We start from the raw sequence: 19,638 nt of genomic DNA on the forward strand, positions 1-19,638 counted from the left end.
TACATATGGTATTTTTAGCTAGAGACAACTTCATAAACATGCTCGGTCATTTCACCTCTCTGCACAACGCCTTCAATTAAATGAACCCAAGCCACTTTGCAAGATGTGATTTTAAAAGACTTAAAACAAAATAACTAAAAATACAACCTCAGCTTTTTTTTTTTTTTAAGTGAAAAGTTTCAGCTGGATATAACCAGGGACTGAAGTCCCTTATTTAACCACAAAACAGACCGGAGGGGTGAGTGCAAACTTCCATCCCATTGTGCCTCAAACAGGTTCCAAAGAGAACATCTGTTTCGTGAAGATAGCTCACTCTCCATATCCACTCAACCCATTCCTTAGCCTCTCTGTTGAGATTACCACGTGGCAGGTGTCGTGTTATAGGCAGACACCTAGAGCTTGGACGGCATTAGGTTGTGATATCTTCTTGTCTGGAGTTAGATTGTGAATTCACTGACTCATTTCACAGCAGCTGACAAGTGACAAAAGTTTCAGTGACCCCTGATATTAAGTGCCTCAGTTTTGGAGTCCTCAGCTTCAGATACCTAGTAGAGTCCGGCAACGTTTTGTAGCAGTGATAACATGTGTAGGTGTCTTAGTCTTGGCACCCAGACACTGAATCTTTCTCTTCCCCTCCTCCCATGCCCAGAGCTGTGTGCTGCCCCCTCATTCTATTGTCCCCTTCCTCCCATGTCATTCCATTCCCCTCCTCCCTGGGACCCCATCCAAGGGTTTCCTATTTTCCCCACACCCCCATCCCAGGGGCTCTCTACACACCCCCACTCCATTCTTATTTCTTTTCTTTCTGTCTGGGAGCGAAGTTATTCCAGGCATCAGCCTGGGAGGGTGAACAGACCAACAGAAATGCCATCAACCTGAGTGACAAGGTGGGTGAAGCAAAATCTGATTGGACCAACTTCTGTTGGTGAAAGAGAAGCTTTTAAGCTGCAGAGAACTCTTCTTCAATTTGAGCGTAAGGCCTCACAAGTTTGGCCAATTGTAAATATTAGAGAACGAGCTGAAGTCAGGTAGGACATGATTATATTTTATGAGGCACAAAGAGGGGACAGTTAGTTACAGAATAGTCACCTTTGTCTGCTGTTGAGTGGCGAGGACATAGCACTGAAATAGCTCCAGTTAGCAATGAGCAAATCATGTCTATCATGGGAGTCAGAATGTTACCCAAACACTGCATCTGCAGTACACTAAAAAAAATTTTCTTTCCTCAGATGTCGCCTATTCAAGTATTAACCAAACCTAGCTCTGCTTAGCTTGCAAGATCTAAGAAGATCACATCCAGAAGTTGCACAAAACTGTGCATGCCTCCTAAATATCAGCCTCGCTTTCTCTCTCTCTCTCTCTCTCTCTCTCTCTCTCTCTCTCTCTCTCTATCTATCTCTCTCTCTCTCTGTCTTAGGGTTTTTGGCTGTCACAGATCATAGTATCCGATTGCTTTCCATGAGTGGAAACTTCCTGGGTCCAATATATTGGGCATTGGACTGAGTTCCATTGCCACCTTGGCCACTGACCGAATGGGCAAGTCACTTCCCCTTCCCTGCAACTCCGTTTCTCCATCTGTAAAGAGGAGACAATGACACTTTCCTTGTAAAGTGACAGGGTTCAGAGTGGTAGCCGTGTTAGTCTTTATCAGCAAAAACAACGAGGAGTCGTTGTGGCACTTTAGAGACGAACAAATTTATTTGGGCATAAGCCCACGAATTCTTATTCCCACATAAATTTGTTAGTCTCTAAGGTGCCACAAAGACTCCTCGTTGTTTTTCCTTGTAAAGTGTTTTGTGATCTGCTATAGAATGGCTAAGTAATAATAAATCACAGGGTCACCCCACATCAAACAGTGTGAACTCTAATGAAATAACAAACAAGTGCTCCCCAATCTGGATAGATTAAGACATCATCCCCTGTGAGCAATCACAGGCAGCATTTGAAATAACAGTGTAGAGTATTATTATTAAAGTTTACAGACAGTGTAATTTGGATTTCCCTCAGTTGCATTAATTTGACTATTAATTCACAAGGAAACATGTAAATGTTAGCCTGAGAATATGCAGGTTACAAAAATGCAGCATTGGAGCATCACAACATTTGCAGTATCAGTCTTGCAATGAATGCAGCATTGTAGAGGGTAATTTGCATCCCTGCATCTTTTACATCTGCTTTTGCTCTTCAGCTCATTCCCACCCTCACCTTTCGTGGGAGATGAGAGAAGAAAATCTGAGGCAAGAATATGCTGATAATCAGGGACTCAAAGACTTACAAAGCACAAGCACCAGAGCCTGAAAATGACAACAATCTACAGGACCCTAATGAATATAATTGTTCCAAAGAATACACAATGCCATTTTATATTGGCAGATTTAGAAAAACCCTCTGACAACCCCTTTCCATTTCAGATGAAAAACTGAGCTCCTGTTTTATCTCAGACACATTAGTCATTGTTATGTCAGATCCAGAGCTACTCATGAAAGTCACTGATTAAAGAAAGAAGAAAAGATTTCCTTTGATTGTTCCATTTCTAAATCATCGAATGTAATTATTTCAAATTACCAAGGGCAGCTCACTATAAATAGTCCTTTTCCACATGTATTTATTTAGAGTGTGTTACACTAATCTCCCTAGACATTCTGTACATTCTAGCTCCTTAGCTGGGGAGACTTTTAGCTCTTCTTTAACAAAATCATCGAAGAGATATTTTGACAATAAAATTAGCTGGCAAAATGTACTACCAGAAGTATTGATTTTCCTCCTCTGAATGCCTGTATTATTCAATTTCTTTATTTATTGCTCTCCTGCTATTAACTTGGAGTTATTTCTGTTGAGGATTCACAATTGGTGTTATAGCACTGGCTCTGAGTCAATGTGTACTTGCAACATGTAATTCAGAATTCTGAATACAGTAAATAATTCAGTTTTAGGAAGATTTGGGGTATTGTACAAAGCACACACATTCCCGGAATTACTTCTCTGATTGAAACAAGTCATATTTCGATACCCACGATTCACATCAGCATCCAGTCAGACAGCGGGCATATTAGCAGATATTTCAAATTTTTATGGAAAAATTGAGAAAGTTTTGTTTGCATCATGGCCAGAGTTCTGAATACAGCTAGTCAAAAATGCAGCAAAGTACTTAATGAGGATGGCCCACACCCTAACAATACCCAACTTCCATTGAAACCAATGGGAGTTAAGCACCTAGATACCTTTGAGGATCTGGGCCCGTGTGCCTAGCTGTAAGCATGTGAGTAGTCCCAGTGAAGTCAATGCTGTTTACATGCTTAAGGTGAGGCACACCTTTCAGTATCTTGCTGAATCTGGAACATGAGTGACAAGAAGAGAATCCAACTGAGTTCTTGGGAACCAGCTGGAATAGGTTCAGGGGAACCTCAACACTATTCAATCCATGCAATGGGCAGCAGTTTATCCTTCTTCAGACAAATTCTTTGGGAAATATTGGGACAATTTACCTGGTGCAACTCAGTTGCAGTTTTGCCAGGGATGAGTTGGTCACATTCGTCAATGATATGCTGATCCTCAACCTCCACCCTCTCCATCTCTTCATTTGTATATTGGATTAAGGCCCCTATGCCATTTCGCACTGGACAGTTTATCAGGTGGTCCAAACTCAGGAACACTTGCAGGACCTGAGTCCTTGAGCAGATAGTCACAACCCATCTATAAGAAATAAGGTGGCCAAAAACGAATCCTGGGATTTTCAAAGGAGTCTCATGAAGAAAGGTGCCCTAATCCCATTGGGAAATTCAATGAGAGCCAGGCAGCTAACTCCCTTAGGCTACTTTGGAAGCCTCAACCTAGGTGATAAGATGATATCAAGGGGTTCTCGGTTGCTTTCTATTAAGAAGAGACAAAAATTTTATGCAAGATAAGCCTCTTGAAGAGGCCATCACCATGTTTTAATGCTTACTAGATTCTTTCGGTTACAGTCAAGGGTTCCCACCTGAAAGCATCTTCAACTATGCTGCTGAGTGTATCAACACTAACAATAGAGTCTGCCTTGGAAGAAGAATATGCATGCATCAGTCTAAGCAATACCTCAGCCACATAGAGTTCTCAAAAGACTTCTGCAAGGTAGGTACTGCCTTTAGCTCCAGTTATAAAAAAGGAGTCATAACAGTTAATGCAGAATCGTTGCTGAGCTTTAGACTTCCATTGGCTTTCCCTCTGCAAATCAAAGACATCCACTAGAAGTGCAATTAACCTAGATCCAAATTAGACTAGCAGGGGGGAATTGCTTCTTTGCATCAGTCTCTTGTTTAAGAAATGGAATCATCCATATGTAAGTGCACACTTTTCCCCGCTTTCCCCTGACAAAGGCAAGTCAATAAAAATGGCAAACACTGCAAAGAACAGGCATGTTACTTTTTCAATGGCACTTATGTAAAGCTGAGTGCAAAAGTCTGGTGTCAGTGAGCAGATGAGTTAAAGACAAGTGCAAACATAGGAGCAGATCCTAAAACTTAATTTCAGTTGTCAAGTATGACCTCGTAATGTGTTTGTAGAATTGGGCCAATTATCACTGTTAATCCTCAGATTATGAGCTATATCCTCAGCAGGAGTAAATCAAAGTATCTCCCCTGCAGTAAAGAGGGCTGGTGTAAATCAGCGTTACTATGGATTTGCCAAAGAGCTCAGCATGCCGAAATGGGAGCAGAGATCTTTGGAAAATTTAGTCCCAAGTATGCATGCTGAGCACTTAAAAATATAGTCTAATGGTCCTGAGCCCCACTCCATGGAACTATGTTCAGTTCCTGGCTTTACTAAAGACTGTGTGACCTTAGGAAAGTCACTTAATCTCTCTTCATGCCGTATCTGAAAAAAACGGTGACCGCAATATATCTTCTGTCTATTTTGACTGTAATGTTTTCAGAGCAGGACTTTTCATAGTGTCTGGTCATTGTCTTCCACAATGGGGTCCCGGTCTCCATTGGCACCTCTAAGTGCTAGCACACAGTATAACTAATAATAATTGAAGTCAATGGCAACCTGTCTTTGATGTCAGCAGTCCACTCTCCAGCCTTGAAATCATTGTTCTTCATTTTGTCCGAGAATTTGTCCTTCCAGGAATAACTTCACAGCGTGGCAGCATGTGGAGTACACAGCACTGGCAAGAAAAGCGGCCACACTGAGCATGTATTGTAGCCACGTTTCAAAACTATGTTTTTAGTTCAAGGAGGTTCAAAAGCCATCAAAGCCGCTATCAAAGCTAGAAGGAAAGATGAGCTATTCTGGACTGCTTTGGCACTAAAAAAAGATTAGTTTCCCCAACTTGTGCTACTTTCCGTATGCCAACTTTCAGCCCTGTTCAACTGAAAACAGATGGCACACCCAGGAAATATGACCACTGACCCTTAAACATGATGCTATAATTTGGAAGCACTAAGGCAACAAAGAGGTGATTTTTCTTCACTTCCCAGCTACACCATTTAGATTTAGGGCAGGCATGATTTTTTTCCCTTTAGGATGTGGCTCAGCTGCGGAGACCTGACCCCTTGCATTGTTTATCTTGCTGTATGACTCACAAGGACAATTGACCAGCCCCTCTGAATGCAGTGTAGGTAACTGAATAGCTCTAAAGCAGCAGAATTCTCCACTAGGGACCAAACAATTCTAATTCAACCATTTCCTAACTATCGATCTGCGATCCCATGACCCTTCTGTGCCTTCCCTTCCATCCCTCTGCTCCTATCATTCATTGTTATGAATGCAGATGACCGGTTATTCCATACTGTGCTGCATTTTCTTTCCAGTTTACCATTTCTAACAGCATTATTACTTTCAGCATATGTTGCAGGTGAATTCAGTGTCCAGTACAGCAAAGGACAAGAAGCACTGAATTTGAATTATGTCTAGAAAGGCCAAGTAATATGCAAGTTTCTGCCATTGTACCTCAATCCTGATTTCCAGCTTCTAGTGTTCTCTTGTCCCAGACATCCTCCTCCTTGCAGCAACCCTACTGTCTACTCCCGGGCACACACACACATTGCTAGTTCTGGGCCACACGCACACCTCTCTGACCATATTGCTCCAGCTTCATCCACACATCAGTCCAATCCTAGACCTACAAGCTCGGCCAGCACATCTTCACTCTAACATGAAGCACCCCTGGCCTTCCCAGCCCTGAGTTTTTGCATGAGCAGATGCTTTCAGTTCTGCCAGATAGCGTGATAGGTTTTTGATATGCACAAATTTCCACAAGGACCATAACACCTTCCATTCTCACTCGCCCTAGTGACTTAGTCAGTATTTGGACCTAGCTTTCCAAATTGGCAAAAAAACTAGAGAGTTAATGCTATCGAAAACTTGAGGAACACGGGAAGGTGTTCAAGAGGACACTATTACTGCGGAGTTCAGTGATGATCTGGATTAAACAGAGTGTTTTTAACACGAAGGCCCTCACAAGAGTAGCCGTAGTTGAAGATCTTGAAGCCATTTCATTGCAACCCCATATTTTCAGGCGTTTCTTGTTTACATCCTAAGGACCTGATTCTCATCTGCACAAAGGTCAATTTGCACCACTGACCGTGAAACGGGGCTTTTGAGCCTGACTCCCAGTTGCACTAAAGCCTCTTTACATTGTCAGAGTGGGGTAAACTGACCTTTGCACAAATGAGAATTGGGCTCAAATTCTCAGGCTAGGAGCATTTTTTTAACTCAGGGAATGAGAGTTTGCTGCCTTTCTGTTTTAACGCAGAGATTATTTAATATTTTGTTCTTTTATAGCACATTTGATCCAGGGATTTCAATGCGCTTTGGCAACATGAATGAAGTTTCACAATCCCTCTTTAATGTAGATATGCACTGTTATGACTATATTCTCTCTCTTCTAAGCACTTAGGACCTGCCTGATACAAAGCCCATTCAGTCTTCCACTGACTTCAATAGTCTTTGGTCAGGCTTTTAAATACTACACTGATTTGTACTATAGGAAACCTTAAGATGGTGTAGAAGAGTTGACTCACCCCGGGCACACCACCTCGTGGCAAGGTATGACATGGCGCTCTTTCCCTCCCTAGCACCCAGCTGATTGTCACTCCAGTCCCACCAGGGTCCACCTCTTCCTGTAGTTCAGCCTTCAGGCAGCTCACTTTAAAATCTCTTCCCTTCCAGGCTAACCAAAGGGTCCACTATATTAGACTCAAGCCCACAGCTCTTCACCCCCTACGGACTGGTCCCACAGACTGTCCCACAGACTGTCCTGGGACACTGCACGGGTGTTCTCTCTCTCTCTCTCTCTCAATGCCTCCCAAGGCCTTTTCCCCTACCTGCCCAGCTCCACTCTCAATAGTCCTTCTCCTGCCTGGCTTAAGGGTGTTTCTGCACTACCTTTTCTGGTAGATCATTAGGGGAACCCTCATTCCCTGACCCTCTCATCCCTGGAACAAATAGTCACGGTCTGTTCCATCAAACACCCTTCCTGCTGCTTTCCTTGACTCCTCCTAACTTGAATTTCCTTCTGCCCTTTCCCACAGCCCATCCCTGTATTTCCTATACATCTTCTCTCTAGGCCCTTCCTTCATTCTCTAACAAGAAGACAGACACTACAGAATTCTTCCCTGTCTCATCTGGGCTTCCTCCCTTTATAAGCTTGCCCCCCTTCAGGGCTTCATCTTCAACTGGGCCTGGCCCACCTTCCAGGTGCCCTAATTGAGCTCTCTAGGCCTAGTTAACCCTTTTGGTGCCAGAGTAGGGTATATACCCATCACAATTGTTAGAGATAAAATTCATTTCATCAACTGGTAAATCGAGGCACAGAGAGATTAAAGAGACTTATCAGGACTTGAATCCTGAAGTTCTGTCCAACAATCCCCTGCACTAATCACTAGACGATGCTTGGTTAATGGCTGTGTTTTAAGTCTGCAAACCAATATATAGCCCAATTTTTCCCCAGGTGAGTGGTCCCATTGACTATATATGTGAAATGAGACTATTCTCTTGAGTATTGGTGTGCGGGATTTGGCTCATTTCTGATATAATAATTTTAGGCATTTTTTTCTTTTTTGCTTATTAAAATATAGCTCATTAGACTGATTTCCAAAGCCCATTAAGGCAATGAAAAGACTCCCATTGACTTCAGCAGGTATCAAATCAGGCCTTTTATTTCTATAGCTGGATGAGAAGAAAAGGATTGGTATTAAATGCGGTTACTGTGCGGGCATGTGCTGTGACTGCTTTTCAGATTGCAATTTCATTGCACATTTGGAGCTCAATTGTCAAAGAATACACTTTAAGCGCTCAGTGGGGCTCAGTTCAGCAACTATTTCCAGTATATGAGCATGGAGACAGGGAGATTTCCTCAAATGCAAGAAGAACCTACCATAGTGGACCTGCCATGAAGAACCTACCATAGTGCACTTGTAGATAACATGAGCAATCTGCACCATGTCAAGTATCAGAGGGGCAGCCGTGTTAGTCTGGATCTGCAAAAGCGGCAAAGAGTCCTGTGGCACCTTACGGACTAACAGACACATTGGAGCATAAGCTTTCGTGGGTGAATACCCACTTTGTCGGATGCATCCGACGAAGTGGGTATTCACCCACGAAAGTTTATGCTCCAATACTTCTGTTAGTCTGTTAGGTGCCACAGGACTCTGCTGCTTAATCTGCACCATGTGCATTTTCTGTGATGAGACAATAAGAGAATTTCTTTTACCATGCAGATGAGGCTCCTTTATGTTCACAGGCATATTGCTTTGGTGAAATATGCTTTACAGAGTAAATATTGATTTCATTTCAGGGTCTTGGCAATTTGCAGCTGGGGAGTGGGGGATAAGCAATCTGTCAGATTCTTATGGAATGAGATGTACTATAATACAAAACTGATTTCACCCTGCGGTTTTGCACTTCAAATGTATTTGCAAGTTTAAAAATATTCCCAGCAATTAACAATTACACCAATTTGTTTACAGAACCATTCCATCTCACACCTGCCAAAAAAGTACCATTGACATTGTATTGTTCAGAGGACAATAATTACCCAATTGAGCCATGTATCAAATTATACCTCTCAAGCTCCAAATATGACACAAGGCGTGGGACAAAGACACCAAGTTATGTGTGTGTGAGGGGTGGGAGGTCTGCCCGGGAAATGATGAACGCTCAGAGTTTAAACTGATATGGCATTTGCCTCTTAATGTTAAATTGTCCGTGGCTGAGGACACAGAGCTTTGGATCATCTGCATGCTGATGGCCTCAAAATCCACATTATCTCGCTGCCTTCCTCAGCAACTTTGCATACAAAATGAGCCATTGATCTTGCAAGGCCTCATACTAAGCTTTGCAAGAAGCACAAGTCTGTTGCATTCCAGCATATGTGTGAGTGGAAACCAGAATTCTGCAAGAAACATTCATTCATCCAGATACTGAATGCACGTTCTGTTTAGGATTGGGTCTTCAGGATTGTACTCCTTTCTTAGTGCAGTTTATCATCATCAACAGCAACATGAAACACTTCTGCATCCAGAAAATAATGCATATGTGTGGAAATATTTGATTTAAAGTAATAAAGCACACGCACTAGTTGAATGTGAATGTTGAAAAGCTGTCTAGTGCCAGAGAAGTGATACTGTGTTTTAGCCCTGCCTCGAGCAACTATAATTAGAACAGAAAGGAAATCATGTGTGGGAATTTCTCAGGCGAGCAAATGTTTTCCCCCATCAAAAGATTCATATTTTATTCTTTGACGCCTTATCAAAAAGCTTTAAAAAGTTAAATTGCTCAGACTATGGCGACTGATCCATCAGTCCTATGAAATTTGAAATAGAGTGCTAAAAAACCCCCCCATGTTTTTCATCCTCTCTTTGCTTTTGCTTCTCTTCCCTTCACTGCCCTGGAAGGATCTCGTGGTGGTGCTGAGTATGAGCTATAAACGTGTAAATGATCATCTGTCCTTAGTCCAAAAGCCCAGCCCAGGAGTCTCAGTTGTGAGAGCCCGAGCAGATGATGACAGGGCAAAAAAGGCTATTCACTTATGTGAGGCTGAATAATTGGGTTACTTACTCATTTGGTGGCCAGGTACCGAGCAATTCCCTTGAAGTGATGAGTGCCCCCCTTGACTTCAACAGGAGCTGAGGGGCCTAAGCATCTGTCGGGAAGCACCAGGACCGTGGAAGATCAGGCTCCTGATGCAAAGACCTGAGCGTTTTGTTCCTTAGCCACTGCCATATCCTCAGCTGGCGTAAACTGGCATCACTCCATTGCCTCCATTGGCAGGAGTCCAATTTATGCCAGGGGATGATCTGGTCCATCATAAATTAGAAGTAAAAGGAGAAAGGTAAAAATATCTGCTGGATGCCATATTCACCACCATATTTAAGATTCCAAGGGAGCCGAATCCTCATCTGATGTAAACTGGGGGTCGCTTTTTTGACTTCCATAGAGCGACACCAATTTACACTACGTGGGGATCTGGCCCCTTCTTTTAAGACTACCACTAAAGGACAAATGTGTGGCCAAATCCTGAAGTCTTTACTCAGATAAACTCCCCATTGAAGCAAATTTATTCCACCTTACATGAATATTATCAATGCTCTCCTAATGTATATACAACATGATTATATTAAAAACTGCTAGTTCCTGAGGAAAAGGCTCTAAACTGGTGTATTAGTTTATTTATAGACTTCCCCCCCCACCCCTCCCCCAAGGTCTTGCATTAGCTAGCCTGTCCAATTCACTGCTATATCTCTCTATAATATAATCACATCCTTCCCTCTGTCAGATCCCAGCACGGGTTTTCTTAAAAGATTCTCAAATTTTTTTCATTATAATGATACATATTTGCAGGAATATTTTTATGGCAGCATTCAGAAGGTTGTATAGTCTATATCCTGATATTTGTTTCTTTCAAACAAGAAAGTTGCAAAAAAATCAGTCATGTCTTTCTATGATCTCTCTCCTCTTAACACTGGTTTTCCCAATAATGCACAATCAAGATTAAAAATAATGTATTTTCTTTTCTACTCTGTGTAAGTGGCAGTATTTCCCAGCATTATCTACAGTCCACCTCTGCAAAGAGTGAGGCACTGTGGTTGTCTTTGGTCAAAAGTAACGATACTTGTGTGTCAAACTCTGAGACAAGAAGTTTTCCATATTTAGAAACAGCAGTCTTCATCTCAGAAATCCTAAACCAGATATTGACATAAGGTGGAAAGGAATTAGTTTCTAAAAAAAGGAAAATATTTTAAAGATAGTTTTTGCTGGCTCATTCTAACCTCCATATCAGCTTCATAAAAATGTAGCATCTGTTTTGTCTACAAACACTTTATTACGGATCTGAAGTGAATGTTACCAGAACAGTGATTTTTGAAAATGAAAAAAACTATCTTTCTGTAAAGTGATTTCATAAAGACTTCTGTGAAAGTGTGTGTGTGCGCGCATCTCTTTTTGTCATAACATTCTGATTTTTTATAAGGTAATCAGTATCTACTATGATAATGATTGTATTGTATACAACTTTACATTGCCTGAATTTAAGTATTCCATAAATAAGTCAAACTGGATTAGCACTTGATTACACAGTAGCAAAGTGTTTTGCATACTAGCCAATTGGATTTTGAATAAGCTGTGCATAAACATATTTAATGCAAATGGATTTTATTGCAAGAGTAAATATGGTTCTTCTTTTAATTGTCTTTCAGCACAATTGTCTTGTTTTCAGAGCATTAAAAGAATAATAAAAGTCCCAGGCACCAGTGTTAACCTTATGTTTTCTCTTACAGTAAGTTCTCCCTGTGAGTAATTCAACATGACCATATTCTGTTTTTTTCTACAGTTCTTTAATCAAAGGGAAAAATAACAATACACCAGATCATAACACATCTTTTATCCTGAAAATTAAGAAAACGCAATATCATTGTTAATAGCATTTTTGTCTTGACTTCCTGCTGAGTCTAGAGAGCTCTTCCCTGCACCCCCACCCTGGAAAAACTATTAGCAAAATTAATAGAATGCATTTAGAATCCCTGATTGCTTCAATTACCCTAAAACCTTCTCCATATACCAGTCCTATACAACTCCGAATAGGTTAAACTGGGGGTCTGATAGGTTCTGTTTGCAAATGCAATTCAGCAGATACCTTGGATAATTCTGACTTCCTTTCTCCACTGACTGCAGTGCTGCAGTCCTATGACAACATCATATGAGTGAGCGAACTGTGGTACAGTGTTCCATGTGGTCTGAAAGTTTAACCCTGTCCCTCAGACTGTCCTAGCTGTACAGTGAAGAAATGCTGCAGCATTTTAAATATCATTTCATACACAGGGCTAAAAATAAGAAGGTAATTAGTGAACATAGTTTTTCGAATTTTACCAATTTCTGAGTAGAAAGAGGCATACATTTTCAGTGCCTACAATAAGAAAGGAATGCAGGAACCATAGATCATTTTTATTCTAGGATCAGCAATGATTTATCCCTGTAATTAACTAGTTAATTGACTGTGTACATCCAAGAATGCAAAGTCCACAGGATGCTAGCTAGTCACCACCCCTGTACTCATCAAAAATTACACTGTGCCACCAAAACATAAGTATTAACAAGTCTTCAAAGAGAAAATGCACCAGGCATTATTTTTTAAAGATAGATAGATAGATAGATAGATAGATAGATAGATAGATAGATAGATAGATAGATCGATCCATCCATCCATCCATCCATCCATCTTTGGAAAAAACAAAGCCAAGAGCCAGAAAATGAGTAATAAAAGACTTTCGATCCAAGGGGATTTTGAAAAACTCTTGTTTCCCTGTACCAATTACAAGTGAGTGCTCTATCCCTGCAGTGGTTACATGCTAGAATGCAATCAACTTCCTTCTGCAGAATTTCACGGTTCTGCTTTTATTATTTACCCCGAAAACTCGAAAGTCACTTCTGGTGCTTTCCATGATCACAAAGCAGCAATCCCACTTTCCTGTTAATCCACCCAAACCTCTCTTCTCTTTTCCAAAGCATTGTTGACCTTCAAATGTCAGACCTTTGTTGGGGGGGGGGGGTGGTTCTTTCTTTTATCCCATCTTCTCCCTGCCTTCCTGCTTCCCGGGAGTCATCTTAATAGGACTGTCTCGGGCTAAGAATTTTACAGCTGTATGTGAAAGGAAATGACTTCAGGAGGGAACATCTAGTCACTCTCTGATCCTTTCTCCTACTCTGCATTGCAGATGGAGCCCCGGCTTGACACTCGCACGCTGCTCATTTAAAACAAACAGCACACTAGCTAGGCTTTATTATAGTTGCCCAGGGAGGGGGGCAATCACAGCACCAGACAAACCATCCGGAGACGTGTTTTTATTCTGCATGGATTTCCCCTTCCATCCCTTCTCCAGCTGCCCGCGCCGCTGGCCGTGGTGCTGAAACCGCCATGGCTACCTCTCCTATACACAGACACACACACACACCTTACCTGACTCCCCAATGTATTCAGTGGGCTCTCCCTCAAATCTAACGTAGAATGCCTGCCCGGGCCCCCCTTGGAGAAACTCCGCACCCCCCACCCACCTCCCTGTCTAGCGTAACCTTCGACTTGTCGCTGTTCTTTCGCAGGGAGTGAATTGACTCTGCTCCATTGTGCTTTGCTCCGTGCAGTCGGTGGAAGCGAGCGGGGAGGGGAAGGAAGGAGAGGGGAAGGATGGGCGGGGGAGGATGGGAAAGAGAAAAGGGAAGAGGGGTAGGGATGGAGGAGATGAGGAAGGCGAGAAGAAGGGGGAGCTAGGGGAGAGGAGGAATAGAGAAGGGGATGAGAGAAAGAAAGAAAGAAAGAAAGAAAGAAAGAAAGAAAGAAAGAAAGAAAGAAAGAAAGAAGAGGGGAGGAATAGGCGACGAGAGAAGGGGAGGGGAAAGAGGGGAGAGAAAAGGAGGGCGAGGAGGGGGGAAGCAAAGGGGGGAGAACTGGCTGGGAAGGTGGGAGGGGCCAGCTGCCGGGGGGAGGACCCCGGGGGCGGCTGCTGTGTCTTTAGCTGCCACGTGTCGCCTCCCGGGCCCGCCCCCTCGGAGCATGTGGCTGGAGCGGCGCTGCCGGCCCGGCTCCGGTATATAAGGTGCGGGCAGGGGCAGGAGCCGCGCCGTGAAAGCCGCCCACATCCCAAAGTCTTCCAAGATGAGCTACACCCTGGACACGCTCGGCAACCCCTCCTACCGGAGGATGACCGAGAGCCGGGCCATCTACAGCCGGGCCAGCGCCTCCCCGTCCAGCGGCTTCAGGTCGCAGTCCTGGTCCCGGGGCTCCCCGAGCACCGTCTCCTCCCCGTACAAGCGCAGCGCCCTGGGCGCGCCGCGGGTGTCCTACGGCTCCGCCGTGCTGAGCTCCTCCGAGAGCCTGGACCTCAGCCAGTCCTCCCTGCTCAACGGCGCCGGGGACTTCAAGCTGAGCCGCTCCAGCGAGAAGGAGCAGCTGCAGGGGCTGAACGACCGCTTCGCCGGCTACATCGAGAAGGTGCACGGCCTGGAGCAGCAGAACCGGGCGATCGAGGCGGAGATCGCCGCCCTGCGCCAGAAGCAAGCCGGGCGCTCGCAGCTGGGCGACGCCTACGAGCAGGAGCTGCGGGAGCTGCGCCGCGCCCTGGAGCAGGTGAACCACGAGAAGGCGCAGCTGCAGCTGGACTCGGAGCACGTGGAGGAGGACATCCAGCGCTTCAAGGAGCGCTTCGAGGAGGAGGCCCGGCTGCGCGACGAGACCGAAGCCACCATCCGCGCCCTGCGCAAGGACATGGAGGAGGCCTCCCTGGTCAAGGCGGAGCTGGACAAGAAGGTGCAGTCGCTGCAGGACGAGGTGGCCTTCCTGCGGGGCAACCACGAGGAGGAGGTGGCCGAGCTCCTCGCCCAGATCCAGGCGTCCCACATCACGGTGGAGAGGAAGGACTACATGAAGACCGACATCACCGCCGCCCTCAAGGAGATCCGCAGCCAGCTGGAGTGCCACTCCGACCAGAACATGCACCAAGCCGAGGCCTGGTTCAAGTGCCGCTACGCCAAGCTCACCGAGGCGGCGGAGCACAACAAAGAGGCCATCCGCACGGCCAAGGAGGAGATCGCCGAGTACCGGAGGCAGCTGCAGTCCAAGAGCGTGGAGCTGGAGTCGGTGCGGGGCACCAAGGAGTCCTTGGAGAGGCAGCTGAACGACATCGAGGAGCGCCACAGCAACGATCTCTCGACCTACCAGGTAAGGGCCCCACCCCGGGCAGGTGTAAAGCAATGCAAAATGCAACCCAGAAAGGGGCGGGGGGAAGGGTTACCTCGACCACTGCAAAATGAAACTCGTGCGCTGCGGAGCGACCGTGGGCAGGGCAGGGGCGCAGGCGGACTGAGTTACCGCTGAGGTGCAAACGTGGCTTGTGCGAAACAACCCAAAAGTTCCGGCAAAGGTGCCAAAAATAAAGAAAAAAACCCCATGCTAGGCAAAGTTGGCTTGCGTAGTGCAAAAAGACCAGCTGTGCAATGCCATCCAGAGGTCTAATAGCAGTGTTCAATGCTTGTCCCCGGACTTTCACCCCCTTAGCTGTCTGCTCTTCCCTCTGATAGTAAATATTTAGTCCACAGTACCTCTTTACAAAGAGCATGTTTAATATTCCTGCTTAGATTGTTAACTGTTCTTTTAGAATCTCACATCCATTTACTATGCAAACTTTTAACCCTAAGGATGGAGTAAATGACCTTTATCAGAGATGTTTAACAATTTGCAAATATATGGTCTACATTTTGCTGTTGCTTAGTCATAAAATAATCTGACCCAAGATTTTAAAATGATGTTTTAACACAGCTTTTAACTCTTTACAGTAGTTTACTGATCGCTAATAAATATCTTAAAATACATGGGGAAAGTTAAAAGGTCGAACTTACAGTCCTCGCTGAGGTAATGCTCCCTCAGAAGGAGTTTTGCCTGAGTAAGGACCGCAGAATCAGGCCCCAAAAGCTTTATTGTGATGCACAATTATTTGCAAAACGATAGGCCTGATTCAGACGCCCAATGCAGTGAGACGAGGATCAGACTCCTTTTGTGCGCTTATCCCTTTCTTATATTAGCCCTGGATTTTAAGAGTGGGCTTTTAAAAGGCTTCCTTACAGAACTTTTTCAGCGCTGCTATTAAGCTACAGTATAGGAGTTAACAGGGATGCTTTTTGGATGCAAGTGTAATTATGTTATGGGGATTTTATGTATCTGTTGCAGGACACAATTCAGCAGTTGGAAAACGAGCTGAGGGGTACAAAATGGGAAATGGCACGTCATTTGAGGGAATACCAGGATCTCCTCAATGTCAAGATGGCGCTGGATATTGAAATTGCTGCATACAGGTACCATAGGAATGCTGTGGATGTGTCTGGAATATTAATTGCACTGCAGATGCTGCTGGTTCCAACCAACCTCTGCCCAAACAGCTTTTATCATTGGCAAGGATTTTTCCCCTATAAGCATCAAACAAATGCAAGAATAGCCACTCAGCCAAATTATTAGCACTCTTTCAAATCCGTGCAAATGCAAGACCTTTTCACATTAAGAAATCTTCTTGAGTTAATAATTGATCCGGCTCTGTGAAAGTCAATGGCAAAACTCCCATAGACTTCACCGGGAATGGGATAGGACCATTACACTGCAGTACAATGGTTCCATAATGCAGCATTCTGTTCTTGTTTGGTTCACAAAAGTAGGAAGCAGACGACTGTTTTTAATCAGTAATTATTTTCTTTCACTTCACTTTGAGCATGTCGAGCAAGCAGCATGGGTAGTTTTAATGCGCTCTTGTTATTTTAGAACACGGATGTACTTGGGTATCAGATGAGCATCCTTAATCTGCACATTGCAAAACACTTTCACATTTCTTTCTTAACTTTCCTTCAGAATCCTCTGTGAAGTAATCCTGGAGCAGGGACGTAGCTGCTATTGCCATCATCCGGCAGGATGGGTTTTTTTAGCTTCTTTTGCATGGCTTTTGTAACTGTTTATTTGCCACTTTTATTTTTGAAACTGGGTTGCTTAATAAATAAATAAATTGACTGCAACAACGGCTTTAAAATAAAACATGAAAGCGCTGGTTTTCTGGGTCAGAAGATTAGATGGGGAAAATGCATCTCTGAATATAAATAACATCAAAACAGACTACTGGAAAGTAAACATCTTTAGAGCCCTGCCGTGTGCTGGGCTTATCAAATATACAGAGAATGGACGTCTTTTATTTTATTACCAAGGTTAACATGGTTTATTCTGGTGAACATATTATGGCTGAGAGTTTCAAATCATAGAAGGGATTTTCTCATTAATTTGACCAAATTAATGAGAAATAGGGATTCAAATGCCCTAATTGGCTTTAACAATCTAAGCTAGAATATTTATATTTTAAACATATAGGGCTCAATCCTCAGAAGGTCTAGATCAGCATGGCTGTATTGAAGTGAATGACTATGCTCAGAACTGTGCTGATTTACACCGGACTGAGAATGTGGCCGACGCATTTTTGTTATAGTTTTACAAGACCCAAAATGTTGTGATCAAGCCTGACAACCACAAGATTTAAACCAAGCTAAGGAGAAATGTGTGTTGTACGCAGCACTCAGATATTACCGTGATGGGCGTAAGATGCCTGATCCCAGCCTATTGAAATCCCACTGAACATGACCAACAGATATTGTCATCGTCCTTAGCATATTCCACATGCTTGAAACACCTTTCCAATTCTCTGAGACATTGCAGACACAAGACAGACATTTTACATGCTAACTTCCCCTCCTCCTCTTTATTTCCCTAGGAAACTACTGGAGGGTGAAGAGACAAGATTCAGTGCCTTCTCGGGAAGCATTACTGGTCCCACATTTACACACAGGCAACCCACGGTCACAATATCATCTAGTAAAATACAGAAATCAAAAGCTGAGCCGCCAAAGCTAAAGGTCCAGCACAAATTTGTAGAAGAAATCATTGAAGAGACAAAGGTGGAGGATGAAAAGTCTGAAATGGATGATGCCCTGGTAGCCATTGCAGAGGAATTGGCAACCGGAGCCAGGCAGGAAGAACAGAAGAAGGAAGAAGAAGCAGTGGAAGAGGAAATTGTAGCTGAGAAGAAAGCTCCAGTGAAAGCAGCTGCACCCAAAGCTGAAGAAGAAGAAGAAGAAGAGGAGAAGGGAGAAGAAGAGGAGGAGGAGGAGGAGGAGGCTGCAAAATCTGATGAAGCAGAAGAAGGAGGTTCTGAAAAAGAAGAAGCAGAGGAAAAGAGTGAAAAGGAAGAGGGTGAGGAGGCTGAGCAGGAAGAAGAAGAAGGCGAGGCCGAAGCTGAGGGAAAAGAAGCTGAGGTGGAGACTAAGAAAGAAAAGGAACCTGAAGGGAAGAGCAAGGAAGAGGCTGAAAAGGCTGCAGCGGAAGAGAAGGTGGAAAAAGTGAAAGCGTCCTTAGCAAAATCTCCACCTAAATCTCCTGCAGCAGAAGAGGCTGCGGAAGAACAGAAGGCATCAAGAGAAGAAGCTGAAGAAGGAGAAAGTGAAGAACAGAAAGTGGAGAAGGAAGGTAAAGAGGAGGAAACAAAGGAGGAGAAGCCGGGATCCCCAGAGAAGCCGGGATCCCCAGAGAAGCCGGGATCCCCAGTGAAAGAAGAAAAGGCTGTGGTGGAAGAGACCATCTCGGTCACAAAGGTAACAAAAGTCAGTGTAGAGAAAGAGTCCAAAATGAAGGAAGGGGGCAGTGAAGGAGAGGAAAGTGACCAGGCCTCCAAGGAGTCCATGAAAGAAGACATTGCAGTGAACGGGGAGGTGGAGGAGAAGGAGGAGGAGAAATCCAAAGAAAAAGAAGTGGAGGAGGAAGACAAAGGTGTGGTCACCAATGGCCTGGATGTGAGTCCATCTGAAGAGAAGAAAGGGAAGAGCGAAGAGAAAGTTGTGGTCACCAAAAAGGTGGAGAAAATCACGAGCGACGGTGCGGACAGTACAACCAAATACATCACCAAGTCTGTGACAGTCACCCAAAAGGTAGAGGAGCATGAGGAAACGTTTGAAGAGAAAATGGTTTCCACCAAGAAGGTTGAGAAAGTCACTTCTCATGCTGTAATAAAGCAAGTACAAGACAGCGACTAATAAATAGTAATTAAAAAAATTGAAAAGAGCTTGGGTTGTTGAAAAAGGTTAAGCCATATGACAGCTGCAAAATGCATGTGAGTGACAGCTTTAAAGCAAAACAGGTTCTCTCATGGAGGCTCCAGACACACTGTCTTTTACTTTTTTTTGTGTGTGTGTGTGCAATACTGGGGGGAAATGCATGCAAGCTCAAGATGTTCTCCCTCCACAGAATTTGGGGAATTAAATAAATAAACAAACAAATGCATGAGGAAAGGAAGCTTTTGAATTCCCTAAACTGTTGGAGGAACACATCTGAGGAACGTCTTAAGGGGTATTATGCAAAGAACCAACTGAGCCAAGAACCAACAGAAAACAAAACAAAACAATCATGAAAAAAACCCAGAATTCTCCTCGCCTTAAAAAGAGCTACTTATGAATAATTATGTTTACCTCACTGGTGCAATTAAGATGGACTTTTGTTCATGGGAGAACCTAGTTGACATTCACAGTACGCAACCTTTTGTTGTTCGATGTAGAACCGTCACAGCAGTACTTGCTCAATAAAGGTCATATTGGAAA

At 43.9% G+C, this 19,638-nt stretch overlaps 1 protein-coding gene across 1 annotated transcript; it reads left to right on the forward strand.

The window, feature by feature from the left end:
• Window positions 1-13,702: 13,702 nt before the first annotated feature.
• NEFM (neurofilament medium chain) lies at window positions 13,703-19,638 on the forward strand. The gene is made up of 3 exons (XM_007065495.3): window positions 13,703-15,184; window positions 16,190-16,314; window positions 17,763-19,638. Exons 1-3 carry the CDS (start codon window positions 14,123-14,125, stop codon window positions 19,075-19,077), a joined length of 2,502 nt encoding a protein of 833 aa, XP_007065557.2. The 5' UTR covers window positions 13,703-14,122; the 3' UTR covers window positions 19,078-19,638.

Source organism: Chelonia mydas, chromosome 26, assembly GCF_015237465.2.
Source record: "Chelonia mydas isolate rCheMyd1 chromosome 26, rCheMyd1.pri.v2, whole genome shotgun sequence".
NCBI classification, from domain to species: Eukaryota; Metazoa; Chordata; order Testudines; family Cheloniidae; genus Chelonia; species Chelonia mydas.